General features: G+C 41.1%; 1 protein-coding gene across 2 annotated transcripts in view; it reads right to left on the bottom strand.

The window, feature by feature from the left end:
• Positions 1-9682, bottom strand: part of LOC124777821 (Golgi-specific brefeldin A-resistance guanine nucleotide exchange factor 1) — a 311144-nt gene extending 301462 nt beyond the window's left edge. Inside the window, exon 1 of one of the 2 annotated variants that reach the window (XM_047253343.1) lies at positions 9362-9682. In XM_047253343.1, coding sequence (XP_047109299.1) covers positions 9362-9478 — 117 coding nt within the window. In that variant the 5' untranslated portion in view covers positions 9479-9682. The remainder of the gene's footprint in view (positions 1-9361) is intronic. The other variant, XM_047253342.1, reaches the window with a different exon arrangement.
• Between the last annotated feature and the right edge of the window lie 6303 nt (positions 9683-15985).

Below are 15985 nucleotides of genomic sequence, written 5' to 3'. Positions count from 1 at the left end.
CAAAAACTGGACACATGTTCATAGGCCTTTTTCGGTTTATTTTCACATGTAGAATCACCTCACAAATTATATGATATTCCTCCTGAACTACTCTGTACACTAGCTGCTGGCTGCGATGTCACTGGTGCTCATGGCATCACCATATATGAGTGTACACTGACTCAGTTTTCGACTTACCCGCTTCAACCATGCAATCGCTGGACCCTATGCTGAGCTGAGCTGCAGGCCACTGTCTCTATTCAGTGTCTTATGGTGATTTTTATTTCAATGCTTCTTTAATGACATAGTTCCCAGAGCTGCTGGTGCAAGACATGACACAGGTTCATCAAATTTTATGTGGTGACCATTTCCTAAAGCATGCTCAACTAAAGGAGATTTTTCGGGGTAGCGTAGGCAGTACCACCTCTCATGCTCCTCCTTCGATTGTTCCAAAGTGCGTACTGTCTGCCTGATGTTAAGACGGGCCACACTTGAAAGGTACCTTGTAGACCACAGGCATTCTGTGACCGGCTACATCTTTAACTGGTCTCAGTAACTGACTGATTTTTGTAAAGGTCTGGAATTGGGTCTAACCTGCAGCACTTCACTGTCCGCCACCCCCACCATACTATCACATCCCTCACCCTAGCTGCCCCAGCCTACTCCGAACCCCCACCCAGTTGCCACTACCATCATGCACTGGTGCTGCTGCTCGCAGTGTGGTTTCAGTTGCCTGAGACTGCAGTCATGTGGACGAGTTGCATTTTGTGTGTGTGTGTGTGTGTGTGTGTGTGTGTGTGTGTGTGTGTGTGTGTGTGTGTGTGTGTTTTGACAAAGGCCTTAATGGCTGAAAACTATAATTGTGAGAGTCTTTTGTTGTGCTTATCTGCGGCTCAGCATCTCCGTTATATGGTGAGCAGCAGCTTCTCATAATAAGGTCAAGGAGAAGGTCATGAACAGCAGATATCATACAGGATGAGACAAATCAATGGGCTGGAAACTGCTGATTGAAGCACCACCAATTAAAATTTTGTCAAGGAGGATATTTTCAATAAAAAGGAGAGCTCTGTTAAAAGACATCAACTGAACCTTAATAACACTACACGTTCCCACAACAATTGAGGGTCCTGACCAGCGAGAGATGTAAACGCATATCCCATTTTAATCATGGTTTTAGAGCTGTTAGTGTAAAAATAGTAGCATCATGTTACTCCCGAAAAATAAAGAGAAACAGATGATGATAGGTCATTGGGGTAACGAACTTTAGGACCTTGAAATAGACTGGTTCTAACTCCTGATCTGTCCCCTAACCAAGGGTGGCTGGGGAGGGGAGGTGCAGAAAACATGGGGACCACATCCTAATGAGGTTAGACAGATGCATTCCAAGTGGTAATCCCATCCAAGGACATGTGACAGCGGGCTTACGACCCTTGCACATAAAAATAACTTGATAAGTTTGATGATCAGGAAATTGCGAGATGGTGATTGCGCAAGTGAACGAGAGTTGGTATCACTGAAAGTGAAGATGGAAGATCACTACTTCAGCAAGGAGACTGTCTTAAGTACTTGTCTAGAAGCAGCCAGTGGACAGTCTTGCTCCACAATGAAGACTGGGTACAAGAACTTCAAAGCTGTAGGTGCCGCTGAGCCATAAAAATGGCAACCGTAGTCGAATGTGGAAAAGACCAGGGCCCAGAAAATATGAGAGTAGCACAAACTTCACCCCAGGAGTTGTGGACAAGGAAGCAGAAAGTGTATAACTTTTGCATGTAGCTAGTCTTTAGTTAGTGTATATGAGGCAGCCAGGAGTCTCTTTAATCAAGAGGAGCCTCAAATATCAGGAATGTGCAACAACGCCCAAGAGCTGGATATCCAAATAAAGTTCTGGGTCAGAATGGACCGTCGTACAACAGAAATGCATGACTTGCATTTAGTGGGTTTACAGCCATGAGAAACAGTCCACACAGAGGCAATTCAGATGGTTGGTGGGTTGGTTGGCTGGACGATTAAAGGGACCAAACTACTAGGTCATCCGACCCTTTTTCCTTGAAAAGACAGGTCTACATGACTGCACATCAGAGATGGCCTACCGCGCAAAACCCAGGCGAAGTGCCCCATACAGGAAGCAGCTGGAAGCCCCGACAGCAGAGTGCAATGCTAGGACAATGTCCCCCACTCCTGCCACTTACCAGTAATACCCCACTCAAATTGCCTAGGAAAGACTAGCAACATGGACAGTGCACGAGAAGAGCACATAGACAAAAGAAGACCAAGTCGAACAGACTACATGAATGGGGGGAGGGGTGTGGAGGAAGAGTAGAAGAATAGGTAGGTTGTGGGCCGGGCTGGGCCACCAAACCCAAAAAACTGTAGTCTGGTCTGGGCAGAGTAGGCAACAGTGTTCTGCCAACACTAGAATGAGCCGATAACGTTAGCTGGCCCTTTCTTAAAGAGAGGGGTAAAAGCCCCCCTTCACGAATAAAACATAAAACTAAGTCAGTCGCTGAGGCACTGTCTCCTAACAACAGGGGTAATGAGTCAGGGAGATTAAGATTCCACCAGTGGGTGGCTCAGTTGGAAAAGTCCAGCAAAATGCGGACCATCATCAAACAGGAACCATGACAGTGGGATGGGTACTTGCGATGGAGACGATTAAGAGTCAGACAAGTATGGCTGATGCGGAGCTGGCAAAGGACAGGAGAGTCCTTGGAAGAGGCTTGCATGGAGGCTAGTCTCCTGTATCATCCATATTTTGTTTGGTGGAGTCAGAGTGAGCCATTCCACATTACAGATCCCTAAAACTTGATGGCATAATACCGATCAGAGGTCAGTTTCCAGAATATCGGTCTCAAGAGACTGTTTACTGGTAGCCAGTTTGGCCAAGCTATCAGCGAGTTCATTCCCCAGGATCCCACCATAGCCTGGGGTCCAGATGAAGGTCACCATTCAGATGGTTTCTTAAAACTGTCATTTAGTCAAAGCTACAGATTGATAGGTATATCATACACAAAAGTTGTCATCTTACAGCACAGAGGTGACCACTGGTCTGAAAGATCACTAGTCCACTGATAGTGATGAGAAAAGTAACACTCAATACGGAGCCTCTTCAAATGGGATAAAAACTGACAAATTTAGGATGTATAGTGAAGGAATCCCCAATTTCAAAATTAAATATCTCTAAAACTAAGATAGATACATGAATACTGCAAAAAGGTATGTTTGTGTTATAGCTGTAAGAATTTTATAAGAAAGCTATGCATAAGTTTTTAGTTAGTTCGAAAAGCTGCAAGCAGATGACACTGTGAAGCTCACACACTATCAGCATGTACAATTAAATTAAACATTTGCAAACAGTCAGTGCAATCAAATTGTGATCTTTTTTAAATGTCCAATATGCAGGTGGCAGAAAAAAACAATGAAAATTGTCATCACATCCTGTACTGTCTCCACAGAAATGGACCCAGATGCCACACAGACTGCCGATTCAACCTCACACAACACGATGGGGTGGTTCCAGCAGACAGTGTCTTTCAATATGCCCCACAAAAGTAGTCACAAGGAGCTTGTTTGGGCAAACAGAAGCCAAATGATTCCTGCACTAGTAAATTTGCAATAATCCCGCACTATGAATCAATTGCCAAATTATTCATCAAGAAAGAGAAACGACTGTTCGGAGTGATGTGGTCTGATCCCATCTTGTGTATGAAACACTCAGTGCCGTATTGATTCTGCTACGCAACAAATTGTACCAAAATTGCAATGTAATGTTCACTAGTGATCATTTCTCAGATGAAAAAAGTGCCAATTATGCCTCTGCTGCCTACTACAGACTAAACAGAAACTTTGGGAGAATACAGTGGTTTTGCTTCACAAATAAGGATTTTTGTCATCCCACATCACTTATTCTGTTTACTCACGACTCCATTCGGGTAGAAGTATATTTCATCTGTGAACCAGATGCAGCCAATGTCAAATGCTTCATTATCAATCACTGTGAAAATGTGGTTGCAAAGTCAGCCCACTGTCACACAGCTCATACAGTTATGGACTGGTGGCTCTGGATTTTGAATGGAAATGTGTAGCTCCACCTCGATATTTTCTGCATGCTGGAATGCTTCAAACTAGTCTACTGCAATTCTTCAGATAGATTTTGTTGGATTTTGCTGAATAATTCCAGAAACCATGGCAACATTTTCAGGAGTACCTACAATTTGCCTAGGGGGCCGACATTCCCCACTGGATTGTCAGCCACACTGTCTGTCCATTCTAATTTTTAGAACAGCTTGCCAATGGTTTTTGCATTGCATCCCCTTGTAATATTACACCATGTTTGACAACTGTGCCTTGTTGCTGTAGGACTGGGTTCTAACCTATGGTATTCCAGTACAAGAAAAACATGTTGTCCAAGAGAACAGATGATTCCAACCTGTTCCTTCTGTACACTAACTTCCCTTCATCTTTCAAAGGTGGACCTTATCACCTTGAGCTGTTAGCAGCTTTTTGAACTATTTCGAAACTTCTGTATGAAGTTCATATAAAATTCTTACAGCTTTCACAATAAACAAACCATTTGTTGCACTCATCTATTGACCTTCAGTTTTCCAGATATTTAATTTTGAAATTTGGTGCTCGTTCACTGGTCACCCTGTAGAGAACAGTAGGGTGCCTCAAAAGCCTTTGTCATAGAGGGTAAATAAACTGTGATGGCACTAAGGAGTCATATGCCTTATGTAGAGCCGGAAAGAATGCAATGAGGTGGTGGTGGTGGTTGTTAGAAAAAGTCTACTGGATTGCTGTTTACAACCTAACCATATGGCTAGTTGTGGATTACTCCTCTCAGATGCCACACTGATAGGGGGAACAAAAGGTTGTGAGATTTGAGAACCCAGCATAATCACCAAACTACAAACCTTTCCTGCAGTTTGCAGAGTATGTTGGTGACACTGATCAGTTGGTAGCTGATGATACATGTTGGATTTTAGCCTGGTTTAAGGATTGGGATGACGACACCATCTCACCATTGTGAAGGGAAAATACGGTGGAAGATCCTCAAGAGACAGAATGTTTGAGTAACGTTCAGATGTTGGATCATCTAATTATGAATTGAATCAAGACTTTGAGCCATAGTGTGTGATGTTTCAAGAGCCTAAAGCAGTTCCCCGTCAGAGAAAGGTTCATTATTTAATTCAGTGTGACGGGTGAAAGACAAGGAGATGTCAACTTCTTGTTTACACATTCAAAGGGTACTGATATAAGCAGAGGATGCCAAATGCACAACCAAATGGGTCACAAGCTGTTCAATAAGAACTGATGAATCAGAACATATACCATCCTTAGTAAGATACCTAGAATAGTTGTATCTCTTTGGTGACCTACAGTACTACAGAGCTTGGCCCACACCGAGGATGGAGGAGGAGGCTGCTCCAAGTGTTTCCTCTTACTGCATTTAATTAGACAGTGAGCCCTAGCACAAAGCCATTTAAAAGGGAGGAGACTGGTCTGTGAAGGATGTTGGTCGAGACACTGCAGGGTATTCCGATGAACTTGAATAGTAGTTGCAATGTTTTGGTTCGCCATGGTAGCTGCCAATGGTAGAGATGGCATGTAGAAAGGAAAACAGCAGTTCTAGGAACACAGGTGATTATGTTAGAGATGTCTAATCCAAACTTGGCAGTGTAATCTGGTACAGAGGTGGCAAAGATGACCGCACAGGTATACAACTGCTGCTTTTCTCTTTGAAGAATCTGATGTGAAGATCTGTCGAGCAATGACAAGGAAGTGATGAGATCACCAGGAAGTAGTCATGCGACAAAGATCACTGTGTAGAGACCATTGTGATAAAGCCACAAGACTGACGGAGGAGATTTAAGGTTGATAGATGAAAGGTGCCATGGACAGTACTGAAATGGGTAGGAGAACTGTCACTGAGGAGACAGATCAAGACTGGAATGAAGATGATCAATCAGAATGTTCTTACCAGATGAAGTAGTGCTTACCTACAGGGGTTGTGCACATTCAACAGGTAGGAGAAACGGGAGGGGGACGAGTTTTTGGTTTAAGGTGATCATTTCAAGGTAAGTAAGCATCCTGCCAGGTGGTAAATAAACGTTTCACATGATGATCACTGGGCATTTTAGAACTTGCACTGCTAAAGCTTCAAACACAGTATGTAGGAGTATCCTCTCACTGATGTGATTTGTGTGAACCAATTCCTTACTTTGATCTCTTAGGGCCAGTACATTTCTGACTATGTATGGTAACCTCAAAGGGTTGGAGAATGGTCATCAGTGAAGACTTTCTTGGAGAACAAAATACAGATCACACAACAAGAGGAAACTAGTTGTAGCAGTTCTGAAAAAAGGAATAGCAATATCCACCAGAGTAGCCTTCTCCCAAGACTATTTGTCTTCACCTTCTTCTCTTTCACAACTTTTGGCAGCTGAGATTCTTATGAGAGCTTATTTATTAAGGGTGTAGGAATGGAAGAAGAGCAGGCATACCTGGAACCCAAAATCCATCGCTCCCTCAGCCAATGGCTGGTGTTGGGCCTCTGGTCTGTTAAGTTTCCAGTGAGCTGGTTCCCAATAGGGAGCTGTGTCATTGGTGAATATCAGAGCAGAAAGCTGTTTCTGTAGCTAAATGAGGGGACTGATTCTCAAAGATGAGCCTGCAAGAATCAAGAGTCTGGAGGACCTATTGTCCCACCTGTCAAGTTTACTGGCGCGATACAAGATGATGGTGTTTAGAGAGTAAATAGACCAGGTACTACTCACTGCCTGGCCACAGTAGTGTCAAAAATAAATGTCACCTAGACTGGATGCAAATCACCATCATATTTCTGAGCTTCGAAACGTAAGTGACCTCCAATTCCTGGATTTTGCATTCCCTGAGGAGGTTAAAACATTTCAGGGATTGGGGAGGGCGTTCTTCTTGCAACTGACACAGGTAGATGAATTTTCCTTATGTGGCAGGCTAGCCTCCAAAACTTGGGTTGTATGCATGCTGAAAAAACATATGCTCAAAGTACTGGAATTTAAAACACCACATCTGATTGGGTAACATGACTTCACATCACACTGGTAACACATGATTTTGACCACCCTGACAGTGAAACCCCCCCTCAAAATGAGGATGAATGCACCAGTGTCTAACTTGTTATTTGGTACGTCATGACAACGATGACATACAAAATTGATCCCACAAGTCTTGGAGTGCCCGTGTAGTTCTTCATCCATCTGCTGCAGTGCTAGGTTCTAGCAAAAAAAAAAAAATTCCTGCATCATGTTGAGGTTCTCATGGCAAAATTTTCGGGTCGACAGAAGCGTCCGATCCCACGCGTCGGCTTTGACCCGTGACGTAAGGGTGTTGCCGTGTGTGACGTCACGACGGCGCGGAGTTTGGTTTGAGTGTCGCTGACTCCAGTTCTGTTTTATCTTATTTACTTTTCTGATCTGTTCGTTCTATCTCGTGAGATTTTTTTTAAATTTAAAAACACTTATTACTTATGTTAATTACGTTTCCTCCAATTTCTGTTTTAGTTTATTATATTTATCTTTCTGATCTGTTCGTTCTATCCCGTGAGATTTTTTTTTAAAAAGACAAAAAACACTAATCAGCTACTCAAGCATCTTTATCTTATGTGGGTTGCAGGGGTTACGACCCCTGGGAAGGTGGGTGGGTATTCATGCATGGCTGTCTTCACTTACACGTTGTAGCTACGCAAGGCGTCTAAATTTGTTTATATTTAGTTTGCCCCCCCCCACCCAAAACACCCCATTTCCCGCGCTTGTCCCGTTAGTGTCATTAGGCTTCTTGTGGAAAGTGTGTGTGTTTTTGTTTCCGCCATATTTGTGACGTCATGGGTCAAAGCAGACGGGCGGGATCGGACGCTTCCGTATTTCCAAATTTTCTACCTGAAGAGTGTTTGCAAAATACATTTTCAATAGTCTAAAAAAGTGTCTTGTTATCTTATTTTCAATTGCTTTATACTGAGCAGGGCTTTTCTCTTTCAGTCCATTCCTTTTGTCAAACAATATTTATGGGGTCATCCAAGGTTTCCTAGATTCTAACTTCTTATTCCTATTAAGTCTGTGGTTGCATTTGTATATTTTATCATCATCCAATTTATATGCTGCTCATTTCTTATGATATTTCAGCTGGTAATTCTTAAATCTGACACTGAACTTTGCCTCAATAAGTGTAGGTCACTATGTATATCAGCACCACGTTAACTATGGCTACACTTTACTTGATTCCTGTAAATATGCTTTACTGTTATACAATCAATCATACATTGAGGTGACAAAAGTCATGGGATACATTCTAATATTGTGTTAGACCACTTTTTGCCCGACGTAGTGCAACAACTCAAGTGGCATGGAATCAACAAATTGTTGGAATTCCCATGCTGAAATATTGAGCCACATGCCTCTATAACAGTCAATAATTGAGACAGTGTTGCCGGTGTAGGACTCTGCGCATGAACTAACCTCTCTTATGTCCCATGTCAGGCGATCTATGTGGCAAAATCATTTGCTCAAACTGTCCACAATGTTCCTCAAACCAAATGCAACCAATTGTGGCCTAGTGCATTGTCATCCATAAAAAAACCATCTTTGTTTGGTAACATGAAGTACATAACCGGTTGCAAATCGTCTCCAAGTAGCTGAACATAATTTCCAGTCATTTCAGTTGGACCAAAGGACCCAGACCATTCCATGTAAATGGAGCCCACACCATTATGGAGCCACCATTAGCTTGCACAGTGCATTGTTGGTAACCTGAGTCCATGGCTCCGTGGGGTCTGCACCACACTCTAACCCTACCATCAGCTCTTACTAACTGAAATTGGTACTCATCTAATCAGGCAACGGTTTTCCAGTTGTCTGGGGTCAAACCGATATGGTCACGAGAACAGGAGAGGTGCTGCAAGCAATGTTGTGCAGTCATTTCAAAGGCACTATTGTCGGCCATCTGCTGCCATAGTTCATCCACACCAAATTTCGCCGCACTGTCTTAATGGACCCATTCGTCATGTAACCCATATTTAATTCTGCAGTTATTTCATGTAATTTTGCTTGTTTGTTAGCACTGACAACTAAGCTATTGCCACTGCTCTCGGTCTTTAAGTGAAGCCATTGGGCACAGATTTTTCTCCTGTTGTAACCGTGTACCACTTATTATTAGAAAGGAACAAAACAGACGAATAAAAACGAATTGGTTACGATCCACAAAAGCTGTCAATAGTTATTGTAAGTAGGCTATGGCAATTAACAGTACGACAGCTCTCAGACCCATATGTACAAATTATCAGTACGACAGCTCTCAGACCCATATGTACAAATTATATTAGCTGCATAACAGAATATAAAATAATATTTACCTGGTATGAATGTGACGACCACCTAGCCCCTCTTCGCATAGCTGTCAGGAGTATTGTCATCTCCCCTTGCACCACATAAATGCCATTCCCAGGGCAAACCATTTTTTTATTCTCCATTATCGGTATAACCAGACTTACCTACGGTTTAACAATAATAGGTTTACATTATAATTACAACGTTCACATTCGCACACATTCGACACTCATCAAACGCCACCACACAACTTCCAACTCGGTAGCATTCTCTATTGGACAGCTGGTAATGTGACATATCAGCTGAAGAGTCGATATATGCACAGCGGATGAACATCATATTGATATTATAATTGTGGCAGAAAAATAAACTGATATGACAGTGTATATAGTTATCGGTACTTAAATACAAAGACGTTAATGCGGATGGAAAGTTTTAAGGTACAAAACATGCATAAATAACATTATTTTTGTTATTTTTTTTATGTCTCAGAGGCGCACGTAAACTGACTGCAGTTTCTGTTCCACGGAATGAAGTGTAGAATTTGTTTAATTTTGTCGTTTGAAACCATCAGAACGTTTACTCAACGTATCATTTTAAAAATCAAGGCGCAACAGAGTAGTTACTGGTACTGATTCGCATTTGCGTAACTAAAATTTACAGAGAGATTTCAATGTTTGATTTCATTTTTATTTGGCCCTGTTAAATTAAATTCTGTGCAAAGTTTGTGCTGTAATGTAGGACAAGTCAGTGAATATGGTATTACATGAGCACAAAGAGAAGAAAAACAAACATTACTGTAAACGTCATAAATGCAAGATACACAATATCACAGTCAAGTTTTCAAGAAAAACAACAACACTGAAGACGATATACATACTAGATATACAATATTACACACGTTAGCTTACCAATTACATAACTTATAGTATAATACATCTTTACAAAACTTATACATCTAAAAATTCATTTAACTTAAGAGCAATTGTTTCAGTTCCATACTGAATACATGAGTGTTGTCAGCATCATTTTTTACGTTCAGTGGGGGCTTATTGTACATTTTTATTACAACCTGGATAACTCCTTTTTGTACAATACTGAGAGTTACTGAGTCTTTATGAAGGCTTTGCTTCTGCCATGTGTCATGACTGTGAATATCACAGCGAGTTTGAAAAGTAGATATAGTGAGTTGCGAGTGTCAATATCCCAAATGTCTTGGATAGATGCCAACAGAATGTCCAATTTCAAACGCTACAAATCAAACATACAGCTCGTTTCCGTATACCGATATTAAAAATTTTTACCCCTTTTGCAACGTTTCTCAAGAATATGATACCACATGAGATCTGAGAATGGAAATATGCAAAATATGACAACATTAGCTTGTTATTTCTCTGTCATCATAGAGTGAAATAGTTTTCTGTGCAAAGCATGCTTAGTTTACTTTCTTGAGCTGATAATCAATATGTTCGGTCCATCTAAACTTATTATCCACCATAATCTGGGGTGACTTTGCACTGTGCCGCCCACACTGTCTGTCGAACAAATGCGTTCAAGAATTTTGGAGTGTCCCCACCAGAAGAGCTAAGGTGCCTAAAAACTTTGTTGGATAGTACTGCCGTCTGCAGAGTTATTCAGTATTTACATTTTACTTCAAATCTTCGCACCAAACCATCTGCAGCAGTCTGACTATTTTGTGGTATGAGCCTGTTGATTGAAAACCTTCTATAGGGTCTCACACAAGGAAGAACACCAGAAAACTCTGGTTAATACATAGATTTGCTACATTATGTATTAGCGTGACGCCACACTATGAATGTTCTCTCACTGATGGCTTTGGCACAATAGGGAGAGCCGTTAAAAACTGAAAGATGCAGGGGCGATTATACACCACCTTTTTATTAAGGCTTTGGGTGACTTTTCAGTAATATACAGTAAGGTACTAGTATTTATAATACTAATTTGCTGTAGACGATGCTATTGCAGAAGAAGCCACAGACGTACAAAATATCGCAAATTGTCGTCGCTATGCCAACTACAGGTATTCACCAAAATACCCTCACGGCCAAATTGCATGCGAAACATCATACACCAGTGAGTAGATAAATTTTATTTAATAAAGAAAAGGAGGATATATTTGCTGCATATGCTGTGACAATTTGCGATTATCGTTTTCATTTTTATTGCTGGATTTTTGGTGCACTATACAAGCGGATCTCAACCAGTGAGGTTCTTCTTTTGCATCCCAGAGTCTAAAAACATATAGGACCAGTAAATTCGTAAAGTACTGTAAAATTTGTAACAATACATTACATACCCAATAAAATAAGATTATTTTATTCGTATTTATGGACTATTCTGATACTTCTTGGTAGAACAATCCCATCTTTAAGATTAAATAACGTGAACACTCTTTTTCTTCTACAGATTATTGTTTATTTCTAAGTAGTTTTTGGCTTACTGAGCCATCTTTAGGAACAACTATCATTAGGACAAAAACAATGTACTTCTTACTCAACCTTAATTATTTTATTGTTAAAAATTATTTACTTTGTATGTTGTTGGCTTTAAGCCATTCACTGCTCGGCAATGAAAAACCCAAGAATGAGACAATGGCAAAAAGTCATCATCCCCTATGGGTTAACCTTGTACCAAGTTTCTAACAATACTTTTGATAGAAAGGTGCAATTCAGAAAATATGTACACATTTTATTGGATGAGGCATGCTCAACTCATATACCCCTTCAGAATTTACCAAGAACCTTTCTCTAGGTTTTTTTAATTTTTTTGTAAAAAGCCTTCAGAAGTGGCAAAAAGTCATCCCAGATTAAGGTGTTTTGCATTCCAAGAAACATTATATGTGAAGTTTCATTTATTTTATGACTACTTATATTTAGTTCAAGAACTTGTAGCTTATTTCCTTTGTGAAACAGTGTGAAACTTGTTTTTAATGGGTTTAATCATAGGTTTTTTGTCACAAACCATTCGTATACTTTTGTGTTATTGCTTCAGCTGTAATCTGCACTGAAGATTTCACTCCCTAGATCAAGATACTTGTATCATCATCAAAGATTAGTATACAGGGTGGTCCATTGATCGTGATACCACGTACTTATAAGTTTGTGACTATTACAGCGCCATCTATCACAAAGCGAAAAAAGTGGTCCAACTAATATATTCATATTTCTTTACGTACTACACGAATATGTAATAAAGATGGGGGTTTCTATTTAAAGAAACGCAGTTGATATCCTTTTGACCTATGGCAGCGCCATCTAGTGGGCCAACCATAGCGCCATCTGGTTTCCCCCTTCAAGCTAGACAAGTTTCGTTCTTTGTAGTTTTTTCGTTTGACGTTTATTTCGTGAGATATTTGGCCCGGTCACGATCAATGGACTATATATATATATATATATATATATATATATATATATATATATATATATATATATATATATATATATATATATTAAAGTCTAGGTGACATTGATGCTGTTTCCCAATGGACCATCCTGAGTTCAGATGAATGGAGGCTAAGTATGCGAGTGCTATCCTCCATTAATCCTGATGGGTCTAGGTGACATTGATGCTGTTTCCCAATGGACGATCCTGAGTTCAGATGAATGGAGGCTAAGTATGCGAGTGCTATCCTCCATCAATCCTGATGGGTGGAACATGTTGGGCCTCACGATGTGGACTGGCCTGATGTTCTCTCTGGCGATAACTATGGAGGTCAGGGAAACTGAAGATGCTGGGGATCTAGTTTGAGGAGTGGCTTGACTGCTTCCACATCTTTGGGAGCCAGATTAGCTGGCAGCAGGTGCAGCTGCCAGACTACCTCCATAAGTTTTTCTTCCTGCACCCAAGAAGCTGAGAGCACAATGTTGTGATCCTAGTTCGTGAGTGTGAATACAGGATGGCTGTTGGTGAGCTTCAGTTTCTTCCTCGAGACGACCAAACACAAGACCCCTAGGTGCCTGATGAGGTGATAGGGCATGTGAGGAAAGGTGAGCTTGGGTTTGTCGGGAGGGTAAGGGGGTACGGGTTATCAAGGTGGGGGTAAGTCCCGACCCTGAGTGCCCCAGAGACCTTCTTCAGCAATATGTGGAAGCGGCGCTCATCTGGGAATGGAAGGTGGATGCGCTCGTCCACCGCCAATGCAGATGCGTTGTGTACGGCAACAACAGAAGACCCTTCTTCTCTGTGTGTCTGCTACGCAACAATCTGGTTAGGAGGGAGAGCAGATGGCTCGTAGCCCATGGGTGCACCCTCTAGCCCCAGCGTGTCCGTCGCTTAGTACATCTGCACCAGCAGTAGCGGAAGTGGACGTGCCTGTCTTTGCCGCCCCCAGCTCGTCCCTGAGCAGATGAAGCTCACAGCGCATGCCCAGTGCTTCTGTAGATAGTGCCTCCCATTCCACTAACACAGCAGCATGAAGGGCAGGCACCGCCTCGTTGGTCGCAGCCTGCAGGGCAGCAGGCGAGCTGACTATGTCCATGGGGCAGTGCGGCCCGCCTCCCTCTCTTGGAAGAGGGGGTAGGGCGACAGCTGGCACTGCCCGGGCGATCTGATTCAAATTACAGCATTCAAAGAGACCGTCAATCGGCCGTCACTTCACGTCACGTCGTGTCGTGTCAACGTTGCAAGGGAAGAGAGTTTTATCAGTGACATCGTCTACAAATCAAAGTTAACCTCTTACTGCCGCGCTCATTAATGTTTAGTAGTGGAGTTTGTGCTTTTGTATCTTCTAACACTTATTTACGTGGCGAACTACAAATGTTCCATTACGACTTGGATATTTTCTTCGTTGATGTTCCCAAACAAGGTCTGATATCTGAAAGCCAAAAATTATTTATGTTTCACCACAACAGACACACAGTACATTTATAGTAAAAACATAAGTTGACAAAGCAATTTTCAGTTAACAACATTTTATTGAAAAAGTCAACTCTAAAGTAGGCAGCAAATACAGTTGTTTATGACATAGTTAATCATATGAGAAAAACATAATGGATAAGATAAACAGTCTCTATTTGTTCTGTTATAAATATTGTGTGTACATTTTTTGGCTAACAAATAAAGATCGATGGTTTGAAATGTTTCACTTTTACAAAGTTTACCACAAAAAAATGATCAAGAACTAACATTATGAAGTTTGCTTTGGCCTTTCATAAACTTTGTCACTGTTAATTCTTAACTCCAACACTATATTCCTACTTTTGTGTCATGGATGGTAAATCATAACTACACTTTCACTGTGCTATACTGGCCTAAGTGAATTGAGATGGCGTGACGTGATGGACAGTGTGAATAAACCCTCACATAATGGTGCATGAAGTTACATGACATGACAGTCAGTGCCTACTGGCCTTTATATTTTAAATCTGATTTTGTCCATAGGGCTAAGATGGTTAGGAAGACCTGTAACATGTGCTCCCCAGTTCAGGTTATTACCAAAGAAGTTAGAATATTCTGTTTTATTTGTTGATTAACTCTATACATTATTTATTATGTGGTCAGACCTTGAGCCATAATGAGTAGCATTATTGTGTTTAATCTAAATTCCAGAATCAGTGTTTTATCTAAATTCCAGAATCAGTTAATAGTTTTCAGGAAAACATTATTTACATTTTAGAGTATTGAAATTGCCCCAATTGACTTGATTTTAAAACTTGCACCATCAGAAATGAAAAATGTTTTTATTTCTGCCGTATATGATGGAAGATCATTTATACAGGGTGGTCCATTGATCATGACTGGGCCAAATATCTCACGAAATAAACGTCAAACGAAAAAACTACAAAGAATGAAACTTGTCTAGATGGTGGGACAAACCAGATGGTGCTATGGTTGGCCTGCTAGATGACGCTGCCATAGGTCAAACGGATATCAACTGCATTTCTTTAAATAAGAACCCCCATTTTTTTACATATTTGTGTAGTACGTAAAGAAATATGAATGTTTCAGTTGGACAACTTTTTTCGCTTTGTGATAGATGGCCTGTAATAGTAACAAACATATGGCTCACAATTTTAGACGAACAGTTGGTAACAGGTAGGTTTTTTAAATTAAAATTCAGAACATAGGTACTTTTGAACATTTTATTTTGGTTGTTCCAATGTGATACATATACCTTTGTGAACTTATCATTTCTGAGAATGCATGCTGTTACAGCGTGATTGCCTGTAAATACCACATTAATGCAATATGTGCTCAAAATGATGTCCATCAACCTCAATGCATTTGGCAATATGTGTAACGACATTCCTCTCAACAGCGAGTAGTTCGCCTTCCGCAATGTTCGCATATGCATTGACAATGCACGTTGTCGGTGCATCACGATAGCAAACATCCTTCAACTTTCCCCACAGAAATAAATCCGGGGACGTCAGATCTGTTGAACGTGCGGACCATGGTATGGTGCTTCAACTGCACGTGAGCTATGTGCCGGACATCCATAATGTTGGAAGTACATCGCCATTCTGTCATGCAGTGAAACATCTTGTAGTAACATCGGTAGAACATTACGAAGAAATCAGCATACATTCCACCATTTAGACTGCCATCGATAAAATGGGGGCCAATTATCCTTCCTCCCATAATGCCGCACCATACATTAACCCGCCAAGGTCGCTGATGTTCCATTTGTC

This window comes from Schistocerca piceifrons, chromosome 2, assembly GCF_021461385.2.
Source record: "Schistocerca piceifrons isolate TAMUIC-IGC-003096 chromosome 2, iqSchPice1.1, whole genome shotgun sequence".
Lineage (NCBI taxonomy): Eukaryota > Metazoa > Arthropoda > Insecta > Orthoptera > Acrididae > Schistocerca > Schistocerca piceifrons.
The sequence above is the reverse complement of the archived record's forward strand: the minus strand, read 5'-3'. Positions and strand labels throughout refer to the sequence as shown.